General features: G+C 44.8%; 3 protein-coding genes across 4 annotated transcripts in view; 1 reads left to right on the top strand and 2 right to left on the bottom strand.

Annotated features, from left to right (window-relative positions):
• The window catches only part of RNF144A (ring finger protein 144A), a 70,746-nt gene extending 65,245 nt beyond the window's left edge, over window positions 1-5,501 (bottom strand). For both annotated transcript variants that reach the window (XM_063330434.1, XM_063330436.1), the window contains exon 1: window positions 5,275-5,501. The gene's annotated coding sequence lies outside the window, so the exon portion shown is untranslated. The remainder of the gene's footprint in view (window positions 1-5,274) is intronic.
• On the top strand, window positions 4,616-5,680 carry LOC134513758 (serine/arginine repetitive matrix protein 1-like). Its single transcript, XM_063330922.1, has one exon. The coding sequence runs from the start codon at window positions 4,616-4,618 to the stop codon at window positions 5,678-5,680; it is 1,065 nt and encodes a 354-aa protein (XP_063186992.1).
• A 4,105-nt stretch (window positions 5,681-9,785) lies between these two features.
• RSAD2 (radical S-adenosyl methionine domain containing 2) lies at window positions 9,786-15,636 on the bottom strand. The gene is made up of 6 exons (XM_063331166.1): window positions 15,118-15,636; window positions 14,730-14,891; window positions 14,058-14,287; window positions 12,685-12,834; window positions 10,838-10,870; window positions 9,786-10,247 (listed from the first exon to the last, which is right to left on the bottom strand). Exons 1-6 carry the CDS (start codon window positions 15,452-15,454, stop codon window positions 10,083-10,085), a joined length of 1,077 nt encoding a protein of 358 aa, XP_063187236.1. The 5' UTR covers window positions 15,455-15,636; the 3' UTR covers window positions 9,786-10,082.
• Between the last annotated feature and the right edge of the window lie 441 nt (window positions 15,637-16,077).

Here is a 16,077-nt window from a genome sequence, read left to right as displayed (position 1 = left end):
CGCCTGAAAACGGAGTGTGAATTCCTCCAGGAATTGGGGGGTTATGTCACGTAACACGCCTGAGTACCTGGCAACAACTGGGCATTTCCCAAAAGTCCTTCAAGCGAGAGCATCTGGCTGGACTGCAGGCTCAGGGCCGCAGCAGATCCACCATCCCAAATTACTCTGCGTATAGCCCTGGATGCGTAGCTTCAGCAATCATCTAGCACGCTCATCTATGGCAATAACAGATAGACTGATCTGCCAGAAAGATCCTTATAAATACCAGAAAAAGATAAATAACTTCCGGTTCCTCATCACTGGACACGTTCAATGAAACACACACAAACACAGGCTCGGCAGAGAATGGATTGAAAGCAGCCCTGAGGGGAAAGACTTGGGACTGTTGGCAGATGAGAAGCTCAACAGGACCCAACAACATGCACTCACAGCCCAGAAAGCCAACCACATCCTGAGCTGCATCAAAAGCAGCATGGCCAGCAGGTCGAGGTAGGTGATTCTCCCCCTCTACTCTGCTCTCGTGAGACCCCACCTGGAGTACTGTGTCCAGCCCTGGAGCTCCCAACATAAGAAGGACATGGATCTGTAGGAGTGAGTCCAGAGGAAGCCCATGAGGATGATCCGAGGGCTGGGGCACCTCTCCTATAAGGACAGGCTGAGAGAGTTGGGGTTGTTCAGCCTGGAGAAGAGAAGGCTCCAGGGAGACCTTCCAGTACCTAAAGGGGCCTACAGGAAGGATGGGGAGGGGCTCTTTATCATGGAGTGTAGCAAAAGGACGAGGGGTAACAGTTTTAAACTGAAAGAGAGTAGATTTAGATTAGTTATTAGGAAGAAATTCTTTACTGTGAGGATGCTGAGACCCTGGCGCAAGTTGCCCAGAGAAACTGTGGATGCCCCATCCCTGGAGGTATTCAAGGCCAGGCTGGATGGGGCTTTGAGCAACCTGATCTAGTGAAAGATGTCCTTACCCATGGCAGGGGGGTTAGACTAGATGATCTTTAAGGCCCCTTCCAACCCAAACCATTCTGTGATTCCATGATGAGCGATAACCTGGCTTCCTCGCCACTTCTGCTGCCCCACTAGGAACGGGCTGTACGAGTCTACCACAGTCTGTGAATACCAACTACCCGCAACAGGAGGTGGCTACCTCAAGTCTGCATTGCTTGACAAAATGAAAGGTTCATTATCAGCATACCCAAATCTGGAACGGATGTACCTCAAGGGCAATGTGATGAGAAAGACATCAGAAGTCATAACAGTGCGAGTTTCAGGAAAGCCAGTGTGGGTGGGAGAGTACACAATCGCTTTTGACAATTCTGCTAGGTCTGGCCCCTAACAGACATTGTTTAAAATATTCAAGACTAGATTCTAGATATATAGATGTGACATTATGTATATGTAAAGTATTATATGTCACATATTTTATATATATACACACACTACACTACATGTAAGAGATTAATATCTGTGAGATGAAGAAATCCACACATAGCTCCCGCTACGCATCTTCACCAGCAATAAAACATGAAGCAGACCATCTGGTAAACAAATACAGCAGGATAATAAGCATAGGAAGATGACCACGTAACAGCTTATGGTGGGCCAATAATGGACTGTTGCATTAGTATGTTTTCCTAAATTCATCTTCATATTCCTCACTAGCTAAATATAAGAGTCCTCCACAAGGGCTGGATGTGTACAACAGTTGTCAGGTATTCTCCAATTCTTACGCTGCGGATGACCTAATTACTAGAGGCCGGAGCTGGGATGAAGGCAGGTCAGCTGAAACCTTCTCCAAGAGCCACAGCGACAGCTTTCACAGATTGCTCAAATTCGGAGTGGAGTTTTATGATAACAGGAAATAATCCCAATGCTCCAGAAACAGAACAGTCAGGAAAATTTCCAAGTGAAAGTTAAGAGTAAATATAAAGACTACAAAAGTCCAGAACGTAACTACTTGCAAGCAAAGCTGTGGTCAATGCAAACAAAGTTGAACACTTGCATACCGTGAAAAAAATTATGCCTGAACCTGCTAAGTCAGAATCTTATTATTTTCCAGACAAACTACAAGACCCATCTTCACTCACGAGTATTTCAGGTGATCCTTTGGATATTATATGGCAGAAAAAGCTTACATTAAGTAAGCTTTAGTCCATTTCTTCAATCATAAGTCCTTTCCATTCAATACAAACAGGATGCCTTTGTATTAAATTACCGTAGTGGTACCTGGAGGATAACTGCAAAGTATTTTAATGCAACAAGCTACCACTCACTTGCTAGTCTTTGAATGAAATGATACTATAAAAAGGAAATAACATTGTCTTGCCAAGACTAGAACCATCTGATGAGAATTTTTTTCCTCACTGTAACTAAAACCACCAGACTCATTGGTTTACTTTCTCTGTTCCTCATTTTCATCAGCCTTTTTGAGGAAGGACACTTATGGTGTCACCACCACAAATGGCACCATCAGCAAACAATCAAGCTATTTGAAAACCCGTTTTGTACTAGCACCGCCAGCTCCACTATTCCCTGACTGCATATGCAGAAAAGCTGTAAGCGTTTCTGATCTGATTATGAAATAGAAAAATCATTCCCATTACTTTGCAGCATGCAGCCAGAGGAGCAAGTGCATTTTCAACAGCTCCTCCCAGCCATCAGGAGTGAAAAATAGAAACTACCATTATGGTCTTTTTGTCTATCTCCTTCAAAAGGTCAGAGAAAGATGAACATTATGAGCTCCTTTCTGCAAAGCAGAACAGAAAAGGATCCCATCTTATAAAAAGAACAGCTGACCACAGCCATTCAAACTGAGAGGTGGGTTGGTTTGTAATTGTTTTCCATTTCCTTTTTGTAACTCAAGATACAAAAAGGAATAGAGTTAAAAAGCAAATCTCCTAATCAAACCCTAAGCTATTAACTCGACTGCTTAACTATTAATACTACTCCACGGGAAACACTGTGGGAAACACAACAGGCACCGATTCCCCCGCTACATCAGGTCTCTAGGAGAGAAGGGGTCTACGTGCGCAGATCAAGCTGCGGGATGATCTTTTTCCCTGAATCAGCACTGGGAGGGCAAACAACAGTTCTCTGCCAGCCTATGAGAGCATTCTTGTAAATACAGATACACTGAAGCCATTCATACCCTCAGTATGGCACTGCAGCCAAAACTCATGGTTAAGACAGCAGCCTTGTCTTTTGGCTTAACTGAGAGGAAAGTTGTCAGAAGTTACAGAAAAATAATAATAATAAAAAAAGGACACAGAAAATGTGACGAAGACTTGGAATGTAGTACCAGAAAAAACGTTAGAAACAAAGCAAATACATAGTCTGTTTTTCCCCAAAAATTATTGCCTTAAAGTACTGAAATATGAAAAATCCAGACTGCAAGTGAAGATAACTCAGAATACTAGACTGTGCTTCAAGGGCAAAAATCTACAATAACTGTTTGTAGATGATAAACACATGATTTGACCTAGCAGCTCCCAGAATAGGAATCAGGGCAATTTAGAAGGCCGGCAAAGGGGGGTGGGGGGTGGAAAACAACCCTTTGTTTTACCTGAAGGATGTCTCATTCAACGTAGTTATATCAGATTGAAACATCCGTCATTGTACTCATATTTCAATCACAGATGGTTTCTCCCCCTCATGAACAATATACAGATTGCACAAGAGGATAATGAAACGTGATGGCGAGGGAAAGGAGGGGAAAAAAAAAAAACAAAACAAAAAACACAGAACTTCACCGTGGAAAAAAATCCTGTATTTTTCAAATAGTACCAGGGCAAATATTTCTGCTCCCCACTCTTTTCTCACTCGATCTTGCTTCTGTTGGGTATTTAGCAAACTTCAAGTCAGGTCACTTTGATTGATGCCCTAACATCACTTGGGGACAGTCACTCTGATTCTCCCACGCTGTAAAGCCCCATCTAAGTATAAACAGGGCAGTTTCTTTAAAGGCACAAATCTGCCCCTCAGCACACCACATCCCCACACACCCTTCCTTCTCCCCCACCCCTTCACTACATCTCACGTCTAGAAGAGGAGCACACACAAGCAAAGAGAAAGGCCAGCAACCAGGAGTTTATAACTCTAAACTCCTGACGTTGTCTCTCTGCCCAAGAACATTGTAACTTCGGCTGTGGCCACCCCTGGGTCAGCACTGATAAGCTAACGTGAAATGAAGCAATCCCTTTCACAATGTAAACAGTTGTTTGGCTACAGGGGAAACAATATAAACAAATGGCTCTATTTATAAATCATCGTTCCTGCTCGTTGTAGAACAGGGAATAATATGTTCCAGGGCAGAAATTACAGTATTTCCAAGAACACGGTGGAAATTCAAACAGCTTGTATCTTCTTCCACCAGCCTGCCCCATTGACACTGCCTGTTCCAGTTCTTTAGCAGCAATAAAAACAGAGTGATACAGTACCTGATCTGTCAGGAATAAGATACCCTTGATTTAAAATGACATTGGGGATCCAGGATGGGGGGGGGGGGGGAAGGAGGAGGGGGGAACCCCGTTATCATGCATATGGTTTCTTCCAACATCTCAAAAAAGTCAACGGTAGCATCTCTCAAGCACAATGAGGGAAGAAATGAAATACGAGCATGAAAAAAACGACTCCTATTCCTACTTTTTCCACCCTTGCAACCCAAACAAGCCAGTTTCTCCCCAAAACCCCACACTTCACTTGTATCCGAGAACACTGGCGGTGGATGTCAAGCCACACACTCCTTTCTTTATTATTTTTCACCCGCCTTGAAGAGAGGCTCTTGCACCCCGAGGTACCGGACTGTTCCAAGAAGCTTCAGCTTATTTATGGAAATCAGAGCACAGAAAACACGCGGGGCTCAGTCACCGCTTTCCTTACGTTGCCCGACAACACCCGCAGCTCCGGCAGCCGCCCCCTTCCTTCCCCCCACCCCACAGCCCGTACCGAGCGACCACCGCCCCCCCCGGCACAGAAACACCCCCTCGCCGGCCAAGGGGCGCCCACCGCAGCGGGTGTCGCTGGGTGCCGGGGCAGACGAGAGCCACCGGCAGCGGGAATAACGCCGGTCCTGCTCTTACGGCACCCCGCGGAGGAGGCCCGCAGCCCGCCGACGGCCATGTGCGCCCCACAGGGCGGGCAGAGCCCTTTACATAAGGGGATGCGGGTGCGCGGCCCCGCCACCCGCCGCCCCACCGGGGAGCGGGGACACCCCTGTAACCCCCCCCCGCCCCGGCGGAGGTACCCCCACCTCCCGGCTCCCCCAGGACGCCTCACCCTGTCGCTCCAGCCTCTGCCGGCGCGGGGCGGGGCGGCCGGCGGAAGGTGCGCGGCGGCGCCCCGCGCTATCCCGCGGAGCGGCGGCAGGGCACCACAACCGCCGCCGCCGCCGCCGCCCCAGGCATGGTCTCCACCCCCCCGGCGGCGCCGTCAGCCGCGGAGCCTGGAGTGTGCGCGGCAGGCGCCGCTCCCGGGCTTTTCTCCGGCGGAGGAGGAGGAGGAGGAGGAGGTGGCGGAGGAGGGTGGGGTGAGGGCGGGCGCCATTAACCGCCGCGCCGCCGCCACCGCCCGCTTTGAAGCGGCCGCCGCGCACAGCGGCGCCCCCTGGCGGCGTCGGGAGGCGCCTCCCGGCCCGGCGTGCGCGGGGATCCCGGGATTTCCCGCCTGGAAGCGGCTGGATTGATGCCGGCCCGGCTGCGAGCGGAGGAGGCGGCCGCCCCGTGATGCCAGTTTCCTCATATTTCAATATATAGTTCATATTTTTTTAAGGTTTCCCTATATTTTAATATTTTTAAATATTTTTTATGGTTTTTTTTACCGTATTTTAATGTATATATATTTTTTTAAGGAATCTCATCTCGGGTTGCCCTAGAGTGACACCCCCCCCGGCCCAGCAGGGCATCCAGTGGATGGAGAGAAACAAGACGGGGGGGACTGGTTTTGCACAGGAGAGCAGGAAGGGAAGAAGGGAAACATAAGGAATGCTTGCAAGGAAGGGAAAGAAGGGAAATGTAAGGAAACCGTGACGGTCATGGCTGTTTTGCAAGTGCTGTTTAGCAAAACCAGCTGCTTTCCTGTTGTTGGTTTATGTATGGAGCAAGGATTGGTTTTCTTCCGTAGCACACAGAGGCACACAGGAAGAACGCGGAGCTGGAGCGGTGAACGGGAGCAGTCGGGTTGATTTAGCAAAAGGCAGCCTGCGCCCTTGGCCGAGCCGCACAGGGGTGACACGACACAGGGGGGGGCACCTTGTGGGGGCCGCGGGGTCGGGGAGCGGGGCACAGAGCATCTCGCTGCAGCTCGGCTCCCGGGCATCTCTGCTCCGCTGGGATATGCAGGGAAAAAAACTGGCAAAGGCCAGGTGCGGGGGGGAAATGCAAAGCCTCCCCCCATACACACAACAAATTACCATGAAAAGTCCCATTTCAGGTTGTCTAGTACAAGAGTTCATACTGCAGCCTGAAGATGAGGAGATGAGCTTCAGAAGCCGCTTGTCTTTACTCTTCTAAATTGACCTTTTTTTTTCTTCTCTCTTATTTACCATAACAGAAGATAATCCTGTTTTCTCCTCAGACATTTATGGACAGTTGTGTCTTTCGTAATGGCTGTCACTTGAACAGCACAATGTATTTTAACCGTCTTCTCCCAGCACAGGCCAGTCCACTCCAGCATGGAACAAATGCTTTTCATCACGTGGAGAATCATGACTATTATTCTCCGTTTTGGCCTAAATGCTGCCCTCGGCACTGTGCAAGCAGACCCTTGTGCTAAATACAGACCTCATCCAGAATTACGGCTCTCTTGTGAGTGCAGTCGCACATTCTGCCGTTACGGTTCTGGCTTGTATTTTGGAAAAAAAGAAACTGCAGGCAAACTTAAGAAAATAGAAACATTTATTGAAATGTGCAACATACTCATGTGAAATACTTAGCACTAATTATGCGGCAGTATCATTTAAAAATTCATCGTTTCTAACATTCAAATATATCAAGCATCCTTCAAACTGAAAAAGAAAGCATCTTAAAATGCATTTAAATCACAGTTTTGTTCATTATCCAAGGTATATACGTGATGATTTTAACTGACGTAACTCAGTCTCCCAAACACTCATTCTCTACAAATTTTACAAATATGAATTTACAAATACTATCTGCTTAATACTGGTAAACTACAGCGGAGGTTCCTCCCCAATTCAGCATCTTTAGCAAGCGCTTAGCTGCAGTACTAAGAGATTACACATGAAAATACAATTAAGCATATCTGTGTTTACAAGACTTAAATTTAAATCCTGATTCTTCAGTGCCACAATGTGCATGTAATCTCCACGCCAGGGAGTAGCCCTATTGAATTCAGTATTATTTTTCTGAAAGTTAGGCCCAACTACAGAATAAAAGCCTGAAGTCCATTTTTGGTCCAACGTGAATTGTGTTTATAGATTTAAAAAAAAAAAACAAAAACAAAAAAACAAACCTAGGTTAATCAAGCTTTAGCCAAAAAAAAAAAAAAAATTAGAGATTTTACACAAAAATTAATTTTGCAGAGAAAAATACCGGTAGCTATTCTTTAACTTCAACGATTCTCCATCAAAGTGTGTTATGTCAAATTCTTCATTTCCAGTGTACACAACTGGCATTTCCTTTGGAAAAGAATATCACACAGAGCAGAAACTTTTTCTTAATTACGTAGGTAGCAAGAGGCGATGTAAAATCCTTAAGATTCTAAGCAGATAAGAACTTAGAACCTTCTGATAAAAGCCATCTTCAATGTCTTTACATTATTTACTGTATTTTCACATTTTCACCTCCCGTTTGTTTATCCTGCAGCTTCCTCCGTAGGCACAGAGGACCTCTTGCAGCAAAAGAATAGCCGTTTCCAGAGTAAAACGCGAAGAATAGCAGGATTTGGGGGTCTGAATGGGAGTTTGTGCACTTCACACCTGCATGCCACGATACAGCTGGCATTTTCTGCAGAAGCAGCAAGCTGGTAGATTTAGTGGTACATTGATGCACTAAGTCTTTCCTCATGCTGGGACTGGGCCAGCAGCAAAGGAAAAATGCTTCTTTTCTATCACGCGGCGTAGATGCTGAGGAAGAGGTTCGATTTAACAGCTGAGCGATGGAAAGGCAGAGGAAGTCCAATCCCACGGTTAGATAAATCTGTGCTGCCCATAGTTGCTACTGAGGCAAAACTCCAACTGAGGTCAGCGAAACCGCTGCCAAAAGACTGTGGGGTTAATGCCTGTGGGCCACGTTTTGAATGTCACTTAGTAGTAATACAAGAAAAAAAAAATAATACTGAAATGTAAGTGTCTAGCGGGTGTTGTGATTGCAAAATGCAAAATACAAAGAGACAAAAGAGCACCACTGAGGCAGTCTATTTACAGTTACCATAGTAAAAATAGCAACTGAAGGAATTATAAATGGAAACTTTTTCACAGTGTATTCAGAGATGTACCTGCCTTTATTCAGAAGTAGCAGCTCCTACTTATGCGCTCTCCTCCTTCAACTTTGAAGACGCATTAGGTGAATGCAAAACGTTTCTCTTGAAAAACTTTTTCAAAAAAATAAACTAGCATTAGCAGAAAAAGGAAAGAAGGTGTAATTTTCTCTATACGGTACATTTAATGCATGCTGTTTCCCAGCTGCTGCAGATATTTAAACGTGTGAGACAGTCCGGGCATTGATTTCAACGGACAGTAAGAATGAGAAGTGCTGGCTCATTTCTGCTTTGTGAAATGCTTATTATCCCTGTGCCCTTCGTACAGAGCTTTGGAGCGAATGGGACTAGTTATATTTGGAAAACTGTAATTATAAAGCCAGAAAAATTGCCAGAAAACCAAGGACAAGGGCAGCATATTAGATTACTTGCTTTTGCAGGTTTTTTTGGCTTTTCTCTATTTTATGTTGATGCTGCCAGCTCTTAAAATCAGACACAGCTGTCGCCAAATCCAATTAGTTTCACTTAATACCTGCACGTTTGTAACCAGCAAGTAAGAATGATCACTGGGCCAAGCAACCTTTAAAACAAGGCTACATGATATATGAACTACCAAAAATAAAAATTAAAAAAATATGAAAATAAAAAGCATGCAAACAACACAGCCGGTATGCAACAGAAGATACGTATTAGGTGTGCTACATAGTGTTAATTAATTTCAGAAGGAATCTGTATGTATGGGAAGAGAAAAAAAATGTTTAAAATGCTAAATCAATGTTTACAGATAAAGGGAAAATGAAGGAAGTTATGAATAAAATGCAAATATTGTTTTCTCTGTAAATATTTGTTAGAACTAAGGTCATTGCCAAGGTGAAATAAGAAGTTGCTCATCATTGGATAAAATTTACTTTCATGTTTTAGGACAAATATAATATTTTTTCATAACTAAAAATACATTTCACAGAAAATTACATCCCCCAATATTTTTGCAAATATCATGTGTGTATATGGAGGAGAGGGACAAGAACAACCGACGCTTTTAGTTAAGTCTTAAAGAATGAAAACTGCCAATTTTTTCATCTTCATTTCCTTTTAAGTATATTATTACAGACAATGATTCCTAGATTTTGACCTTCTATTATTACCCCCGAAAAAGGCAGGGGGTGCTTCCAAAGGCCTGCCGGCCGGCCCTCTTGTGATGGAGTGAGGAACTGCAATCCACCTTTCCATACGAACTAGGCAGAATACGTCCCCTGATTAAGAGTTTCTACTTATCCATCATTACAGCTGTCTATAACGAATTAGAGATTTCACACCATTTCCTGCGTGACATGATATTAACAGTTCACCCTTAAGTCGTTCATAAAATAGACTAGAAAGTCGATTTCAGAGACCAATTTATATGAGAACTCTGAAGGCGCTTGGTAATGTTCAACCAAACAATAGATAAGAACATAATCTACATTCTAAAAACATTTAACACGTTCACATACAGGGTTATACTGACCATCAACCTGTATAATATACCAAGTGTAGTTAAAAGCCTTAGACACATAGATACATATATACACGCACATATATACACGCACCCATTTTCTCTACATAATGCACCTGCCCTAACTCATTGAGTCATGTATGAGTATATCGAGTTACCAGTCCAGTTTCATGTCTGCTTTACTCCACACATACTTTCCTCCTCTTTTTAGGAACATGTTCTCATCAAATCCACTGAATTTTATGGCTGCTTCTACCCCAACATCAAGGATAGACTTGGAAGGCTCTTTCCGTCCATTTCTACAGTTTAGAAAACGCATCTGGAACATCAATAGATAAGATGTTAGAAAGTCAATTTGTAAAACCTTTATTTTTCTACAGAACTGAACAAGTTGCACGGCTAATCCCATAAAAGCCTATGTAAGTGCATAAACAGTTTCACTGTAGTCCTTAGAAGGCTCAGAAGCTCACAGTTACACAGACTGACGCATCTTTGCAGGAAGGAAGCCATACCATAACTCCTGAAGATTAAATGTTTGCTCTTCAGTTACATGTAAACTAAGTAGGCTCTTTGAAACTTAACTTTCAGCACAAGTTCTGTATTTTTAAATTAAAGAAAAACAGCAAAGACGTCCTTCAAAGATACACATCTCACTTTAAGATTTGTGATGCTATGATCATACATGCAACCTGATGGCAACTCCTCCTCAGGTCATACTTAAATTCAAGTTCTTAATATGTTTGATGAGAAAAAATACGTCTATTCCTTGTACTACAAGGTGAATAGAATTTACCATTAAATAGAATTTACCATGTAGTAAATTTACTGCACAGTAAATAGAATAGGTTATCACTGTTGTATACATACATACATTAGCATATAAATACTAAGCATCAAACAAAGACTTACGTATTCATCCAGAATGAGGTATGAATCCCTCATCTGTAATAGATCAAAAGAAAGAAAGAAATTAATATCCAAACCAAAATTCCATTCTGGTGAAAAATCAAGAACAAAACAAACAACTGTTCATTCAAAGCCTGATCCAAATCTTTGAAATAGGTAGTGTCTTACCACTGTTTCAGTGAGCTTGGATCAAATTTATAGAAATAAACGACAGGATTACTAGCATGACTTAATGCATGAATAAACCAGTAATTCTTGGAATATGACCTCTCAAGTGTCTTATGGAAATATGGGTGCCCAAGTGGATGAAGGTGTTTTAAATAATATCCAAGTTTTCTATTAACTTCTACACCAGCAGAACTTGCACTGTTTTGCATACTGGAATGATTAGGTCATTTTCCAAACAAATGACATGACCGTTTAAGCTGGGGTGTTTAATTATCACCCCAGAAAATGAAGGTGCGCTCCCAGCTCAGAAGGCTCTCGGGTCTGCACCAAGAAATAGGCCAACAGCTGAAATAAGACATGTTTGCTCAGCTAACTGTGCATCTCCTACATGATCTTCTCTAAAATTCTCTGGGTGCCTGGTGCTTGCTGCTGTGTAGAATAGGAAATCTGTTCAGTCAATTTGCTACCCATCTTTCACACAGGTTTAACAGAAATCAGAAACAGTCTTCTAGAACCAAACCTACTCGGGGAAGTCTACTCTTTTTTTGTAGGACTTCTTACACGGAAAAAAAGTTAGAAACAGTTCTGGGTTATGATCTAAACACCTCCTCTGATGAGTGCTCTCTCTCACAAAATGCCTTAAACACTAGACTGCGCTTCTAGGTCTTCGTAGTAGAGGCGACCCAGTTTGCTCACTTGAGCTCTCTATACCTTAAAAAGTAAACTGTAAATGGAGATTATTAATCTGTGGAGAGGAAAGGGAAGGTGAGATGGGAGATTATAGGCATTCCCGAACTTGGTTCAAGTTAGTATCTCCTCACTCAGTTCATTAACTTTCTTAACAGTGAGCCTTCTAACTCTTCTTATGCCACGTATAGGGTCTGTAGGCATCTTAGAGAAGAGCCTGATCTCCACCCTTAGGTTCTTCACTGCAGCTAACATAAGCTGGATGGCAGCTTGTTAACTGACCTGCTGGGCTCTGCCGTAGCACAAAGAGTCTCCCCATGAACAAAGAGCCTGAACATGCAGTCCACAGGAGTTCAGATAGACAATGTTAAAAATACAACTTTGTTGTGTGAGGGAGTACCTAGTAAGATGTGTCAGGCAAAAATACTAGTTCCTATCCCTCAGTACCCAATATAATGCTGACTGGGATGATACCTTACTTCATGTAGGTCAATGACACTGCCATAGCATAACATCATGGTGAATCTCTATTAGGAAACTATGCTTAAAGTATAAAGTGTGTCTACATTAATATTCAACCCTATCAGGCTCTTGTGACCTGGTGGGGAAGGATTATTCAATTCCAAAGGACTTAATTATTGTTTAGAGTTCACCACTCATGTGTGGGAAACTCAGTTTCTCCAGTTTCTGTGCTGATACTTTATACATCCATCCCACTGACACTGTGAGAGGACTCCCCCTGGTTTCCACAGGCTTGGGATCAATGAGTTTTTACTCCTCTGTTAATATCTTTGTGCTCAATAAAAAGCCTTAAAGAAAATCAAAAACCTTGGCTTCCACCATAAGAAAACCAGTTGCTTGACAAAGTTGTACTGTACCTCTTCCGAGCCAATACTAATAGGGAAAGCATTAATTGCCATGAATGCTTCTTTTTCTTTTCCATCTTTCCAACTTTATTTCAAACTAAAGTTGCAAAAGGACAGTTTCAATTTTACCTTCTGATTAGATTCCGGTACTAAACAGGAGACGTCTTTGTGGCGATCCAGGAATTGTTCAAAGTCTTCATCGCTGATAACAAATTTCTCTGCTTCTCTCAGGGCATCCTCACCAGTGTTCTCCCCTTCAATGAGCAGGCACTGGAATACCTGAAGACAAAAGCCGCCTGGTTAAGATTTGCTGTTTTCACTTCCCTTGAGTATAAGACACCGTCACCGTGACAAAAAACCTCCAGTTGTCTCAGTAGCGATGTCTCTAATTTTTCTGTCAGTGGAGCCACACTGACACAAATTGTGATAAGTGAACATTGCATGAAGGGCACAGTGCAGACGTATTTTTAGCAAATTAACATTACACAGTTCTAAATGTACTTATACAGTCATGGTTCCTGACCAGGTTTCCACAGAAATCCTAACTGCTCTGGTCTTAATAAGGGCACAGACAATAAAAGCTCAAATTAACTTTCGATTGGACCTCAAATAGTACGGCTGTATCATAAATGCCAGCAAGTACTGTGTACAATGCAGACTATCCAGTCAATCTGTATGTTTGAAGATTTTAACCTGATTTGTGACTGCAAGTTTAAGTAGCTTCAGGCAACCGCAGAAAAGATAGAGAAGACTTCCCAGAAACAAAATGCAATAGTTTGTCCACTTAACAGCCTCTGTCTAATGGCCAAGTCCTCAACTACATTCAGACCTTGCGGGGAAAAAAGATGCTTTTGCCATCAATGTGCTCTGTAACCCCAGTAAGAACGTAGGCCAGGAAACTTGATAAAAATGTTAAAATGTATGTCACATTCTCCTTACACTCCTTTAGTAGGACCAAGATTTCACAGTGATTTTTTGTTTTCTGGGAGATCATACATATACACCAATTTCTATGAAGCAAATAATGAGAGATTATGCCACAAGTTCTCCCATATTTATGTCACATTATCTCTACCCATTTTCAAACCGATAGCATAATGTATTTAATAAGCATAATGTATTTAATACAATTCTAGTAGAAAATGATATATGTACACTAACCACTAAAACTCTATAACAGAACATTAATGTGTAATGTACACTTATATATTGCTGATGTATTAACTCCAATGTAGCATTGTACACTAACTTTTCTTCATTTTCTCGACATCATGACACATTTTCAGTTGTTAAAGAACTTCTATCTTACTTTTAATATCATAAAGAAAATAGATCTATGTATGCTGAAACATTTATCACATAGCACTGAGAAGAAGTCCACTAACGCTAGCTCAAGCTGGAGCTGGAGATCTGACTGAGGTCATTAGAGGTTCAGACAACTCCAGAACTTCATCATTACTTTTCTCTGACCAGGAAACCTAGGGTATATGCCACTTTCTTACCTTCCAGCGCACAGGGTTGAGTGCCTTGATCTGCTCATTCATGTCTTCCTCAACATTAAATCTGTTGATCACTGAATTTATTTTGAAAGCAACTGCATACTCTCGGCACCACTGTCTCAGTTTATGCAGATTTTCCACATGGTTCTTCTTTCCTTGACCACGGCCAATTAAAATATTGACATTCTCATCAAAACTATGGCATGAAATTGCCAGAATGTCTAAATATTCACCTGAAAACAAGTTTTAAAAATTGGTTAATATTCTGTCCTTCAGTTAAAAGCTGTCGGGACTCTGCCCACTTTCACCGCCTCGTGATCTGTCACAAAGTGCCATGTAAATACAGTTCTGGGAAGTCAACACATGAACGACAAAAGCCACAGCAGTGGCATCATCAAAACCCACGTTTTGTGTGTGTGTGTGCGCGCGTTATGGAGACAGCCTGAGCCTATTATTTTATTATACTATTATACCAAAGAGTCAATAGTAAAACTGCCTATGTTCACAACATATACTAACAATATTTCACGGGTATTTACATTTGGTTTGTGTTTACTGTAAATGAACCACTAGCGAACTGTCTCCCACTTGCACTGAAAACCGTATTTGGTGAGGCCGCCCCAAGGAAGCTCCCAAACCCCGCCAGCGCTCCTGTGCACGGGGCTTTTGCCTTACCGTACTTCTTGAACCAACGTTCTCTAATCAGGCTGCCGTTGCTCACGATGCTGACGCTTGGTAGCTTCAAGTCCTGCTTGCAAAACTTCACCAGTTGCCCTACAAATTCGCCTCTATCCTGAAGAAACGGTTCTCCTCCCGAGAAATTTATTTTCTCCATTCCTAGAGAAGGACCAAAGAGAGATGCTAGGACACTCCGCCTGCCTGTTGCCCCGCTCCTTCCACACGCTGTCCATGCCCGACCGCAGCGATGTGAAGAGGGATCCCGACTGTCTAATTACAGGGATAACTTTCTCCGACGCCACTTGGTCCTGCCGGGACGCGGCCGCCGCGCATCCCCCCGCCCCGGCTCCCACCGACGACCCCCCGCCCCCTCCCTGGGACTCACCCGCCTCCTTGAGCATCTCCAGCCCCCGCTTGGCCTCCTCCAGCGGCAGCACGAAGGAGGTCTTGGCCGTGTGGAAGCAGAAGCCGCACTTGTAGTTGCACTGCCGGGTGAAGTGGTAATTGACGCTGGTGGGCGTCGGGGACGGCTCGTCCCACTCCTGCCGGCAGCTCTCCGGGGCGGCGGGGCTGGGAGCCGAGACCCTCTTCCAGCCGGGCAGGGACAGGGGCAAGAAGAGGGGAGACAGGCTCCAGCACAGGGCGCCTAGTCGCCCACGCAGTGTCGCCAGCGCCGCCCGCGCCAGCGCCAGCGGCAGGCGGACCAGTGCGCCCAGGGGCATGGCTCGGCTCGGCTCGGTGCGACCCGGCGGGATGCGCTGCCCTTCAGTTAGACGCGGCTGGGCACGGTTCGGCTCGATTCGACGGGCCCGGTCTCAGCTCAGCTTGGCTCGCTTGGACCCGGCTGGGCTCGGCTCGGTGCGACCCGGCGGGATGCGCTGCGGTTCACTTGGACCCGGCGGGATGCGCTGCCGTTCACTTGGGCGCAGCTGGTCACGGTTCGGCTCGGTTCGACCCGGCTGGGCTCGGTTCGACTGGGCTCAGCTCAGCTTGGCTCGGTTGGACCCGGCTCGGCTCGGCACGCCAGCTGCAGAGAGGAGCCCGGCGCTCCGCGCTTAAGAGGGCGGCGGGCCCGTCCCCTCCCGCCCCGCCGGGGCGCGGGGAACCACTCGGTTTCGGTTTCCTTTCTCGCAGAACGGAAACTTGGCACCGAGCGGCAGGTGCTCGCTCGCTGGTTTACTTCTCCCTACCCTACCCCACCCGACCCCCGCCCCAGACTCGCTGCTCTGCCCTGCAGCGCCATCACGAAACCCGCCGGCTGCCCAGGGTCGGTAGCTGGCTTAGGCACCTCCAGGTTTGAGCACGTCTAGCACCTGAGGTACCCTTTCTGATGTGTGTGGGCTCA

The sequence above is a fragment of the Chroicocephalus ridibundus genome, chromosome 3 (assembly GCF_963924245.1).
Source record: "Chroicocephalus ridibundus chromosome 3, bChrRid1.1, whole genome shotgun sequence".
In the NCBI taxonomy this organism is placed as follows: domain Eukaryota; kingdom Metazoa; phylum Chordata; class Aves; order Charadriiformes; family Laridae; genus Chroicocephalus; species Chroicocephalus ridibundus.
This window is presented reverse-complemented; position numbering and strand designations above follow the sequence as displayed.

What these genes read in the sequence shown, in the direction of transcription:
- RSAD2 (XM_063331166.1), bottom strand. Translation starts at nt 15,454, where the DNA reads ATGCCCCTGGGCGCACTGGTCCGCCTGCCGCTGGCGCTGGCGCGGGCG. An exon ending in GGAGATGCTCAAGGAGGCGG is followed by an intron (nt 14,892 to 15,117) that starts GTGAGTCCCAGG and finishes GTCCTTCTCTAG; the next exon opens with GAATGGAGAAAATAAATTTC. An exon ending in TACCGGAATCTAATCAGAAG is followed by an intron (nt 10,871 to 12,684) that starts GTAAAATTGAAA and finishes GATCTATTACAG; the next exon opens with ATGAGGGATTCATACCTCAT.
- LOC134513758 (XM_063330922.1), top strand. Translation starts at nt 4,616, where the DNA reads ATGAAAAAAACGACTCCTATTCCTACTTTTTCCACCCTTGCAACCCAA.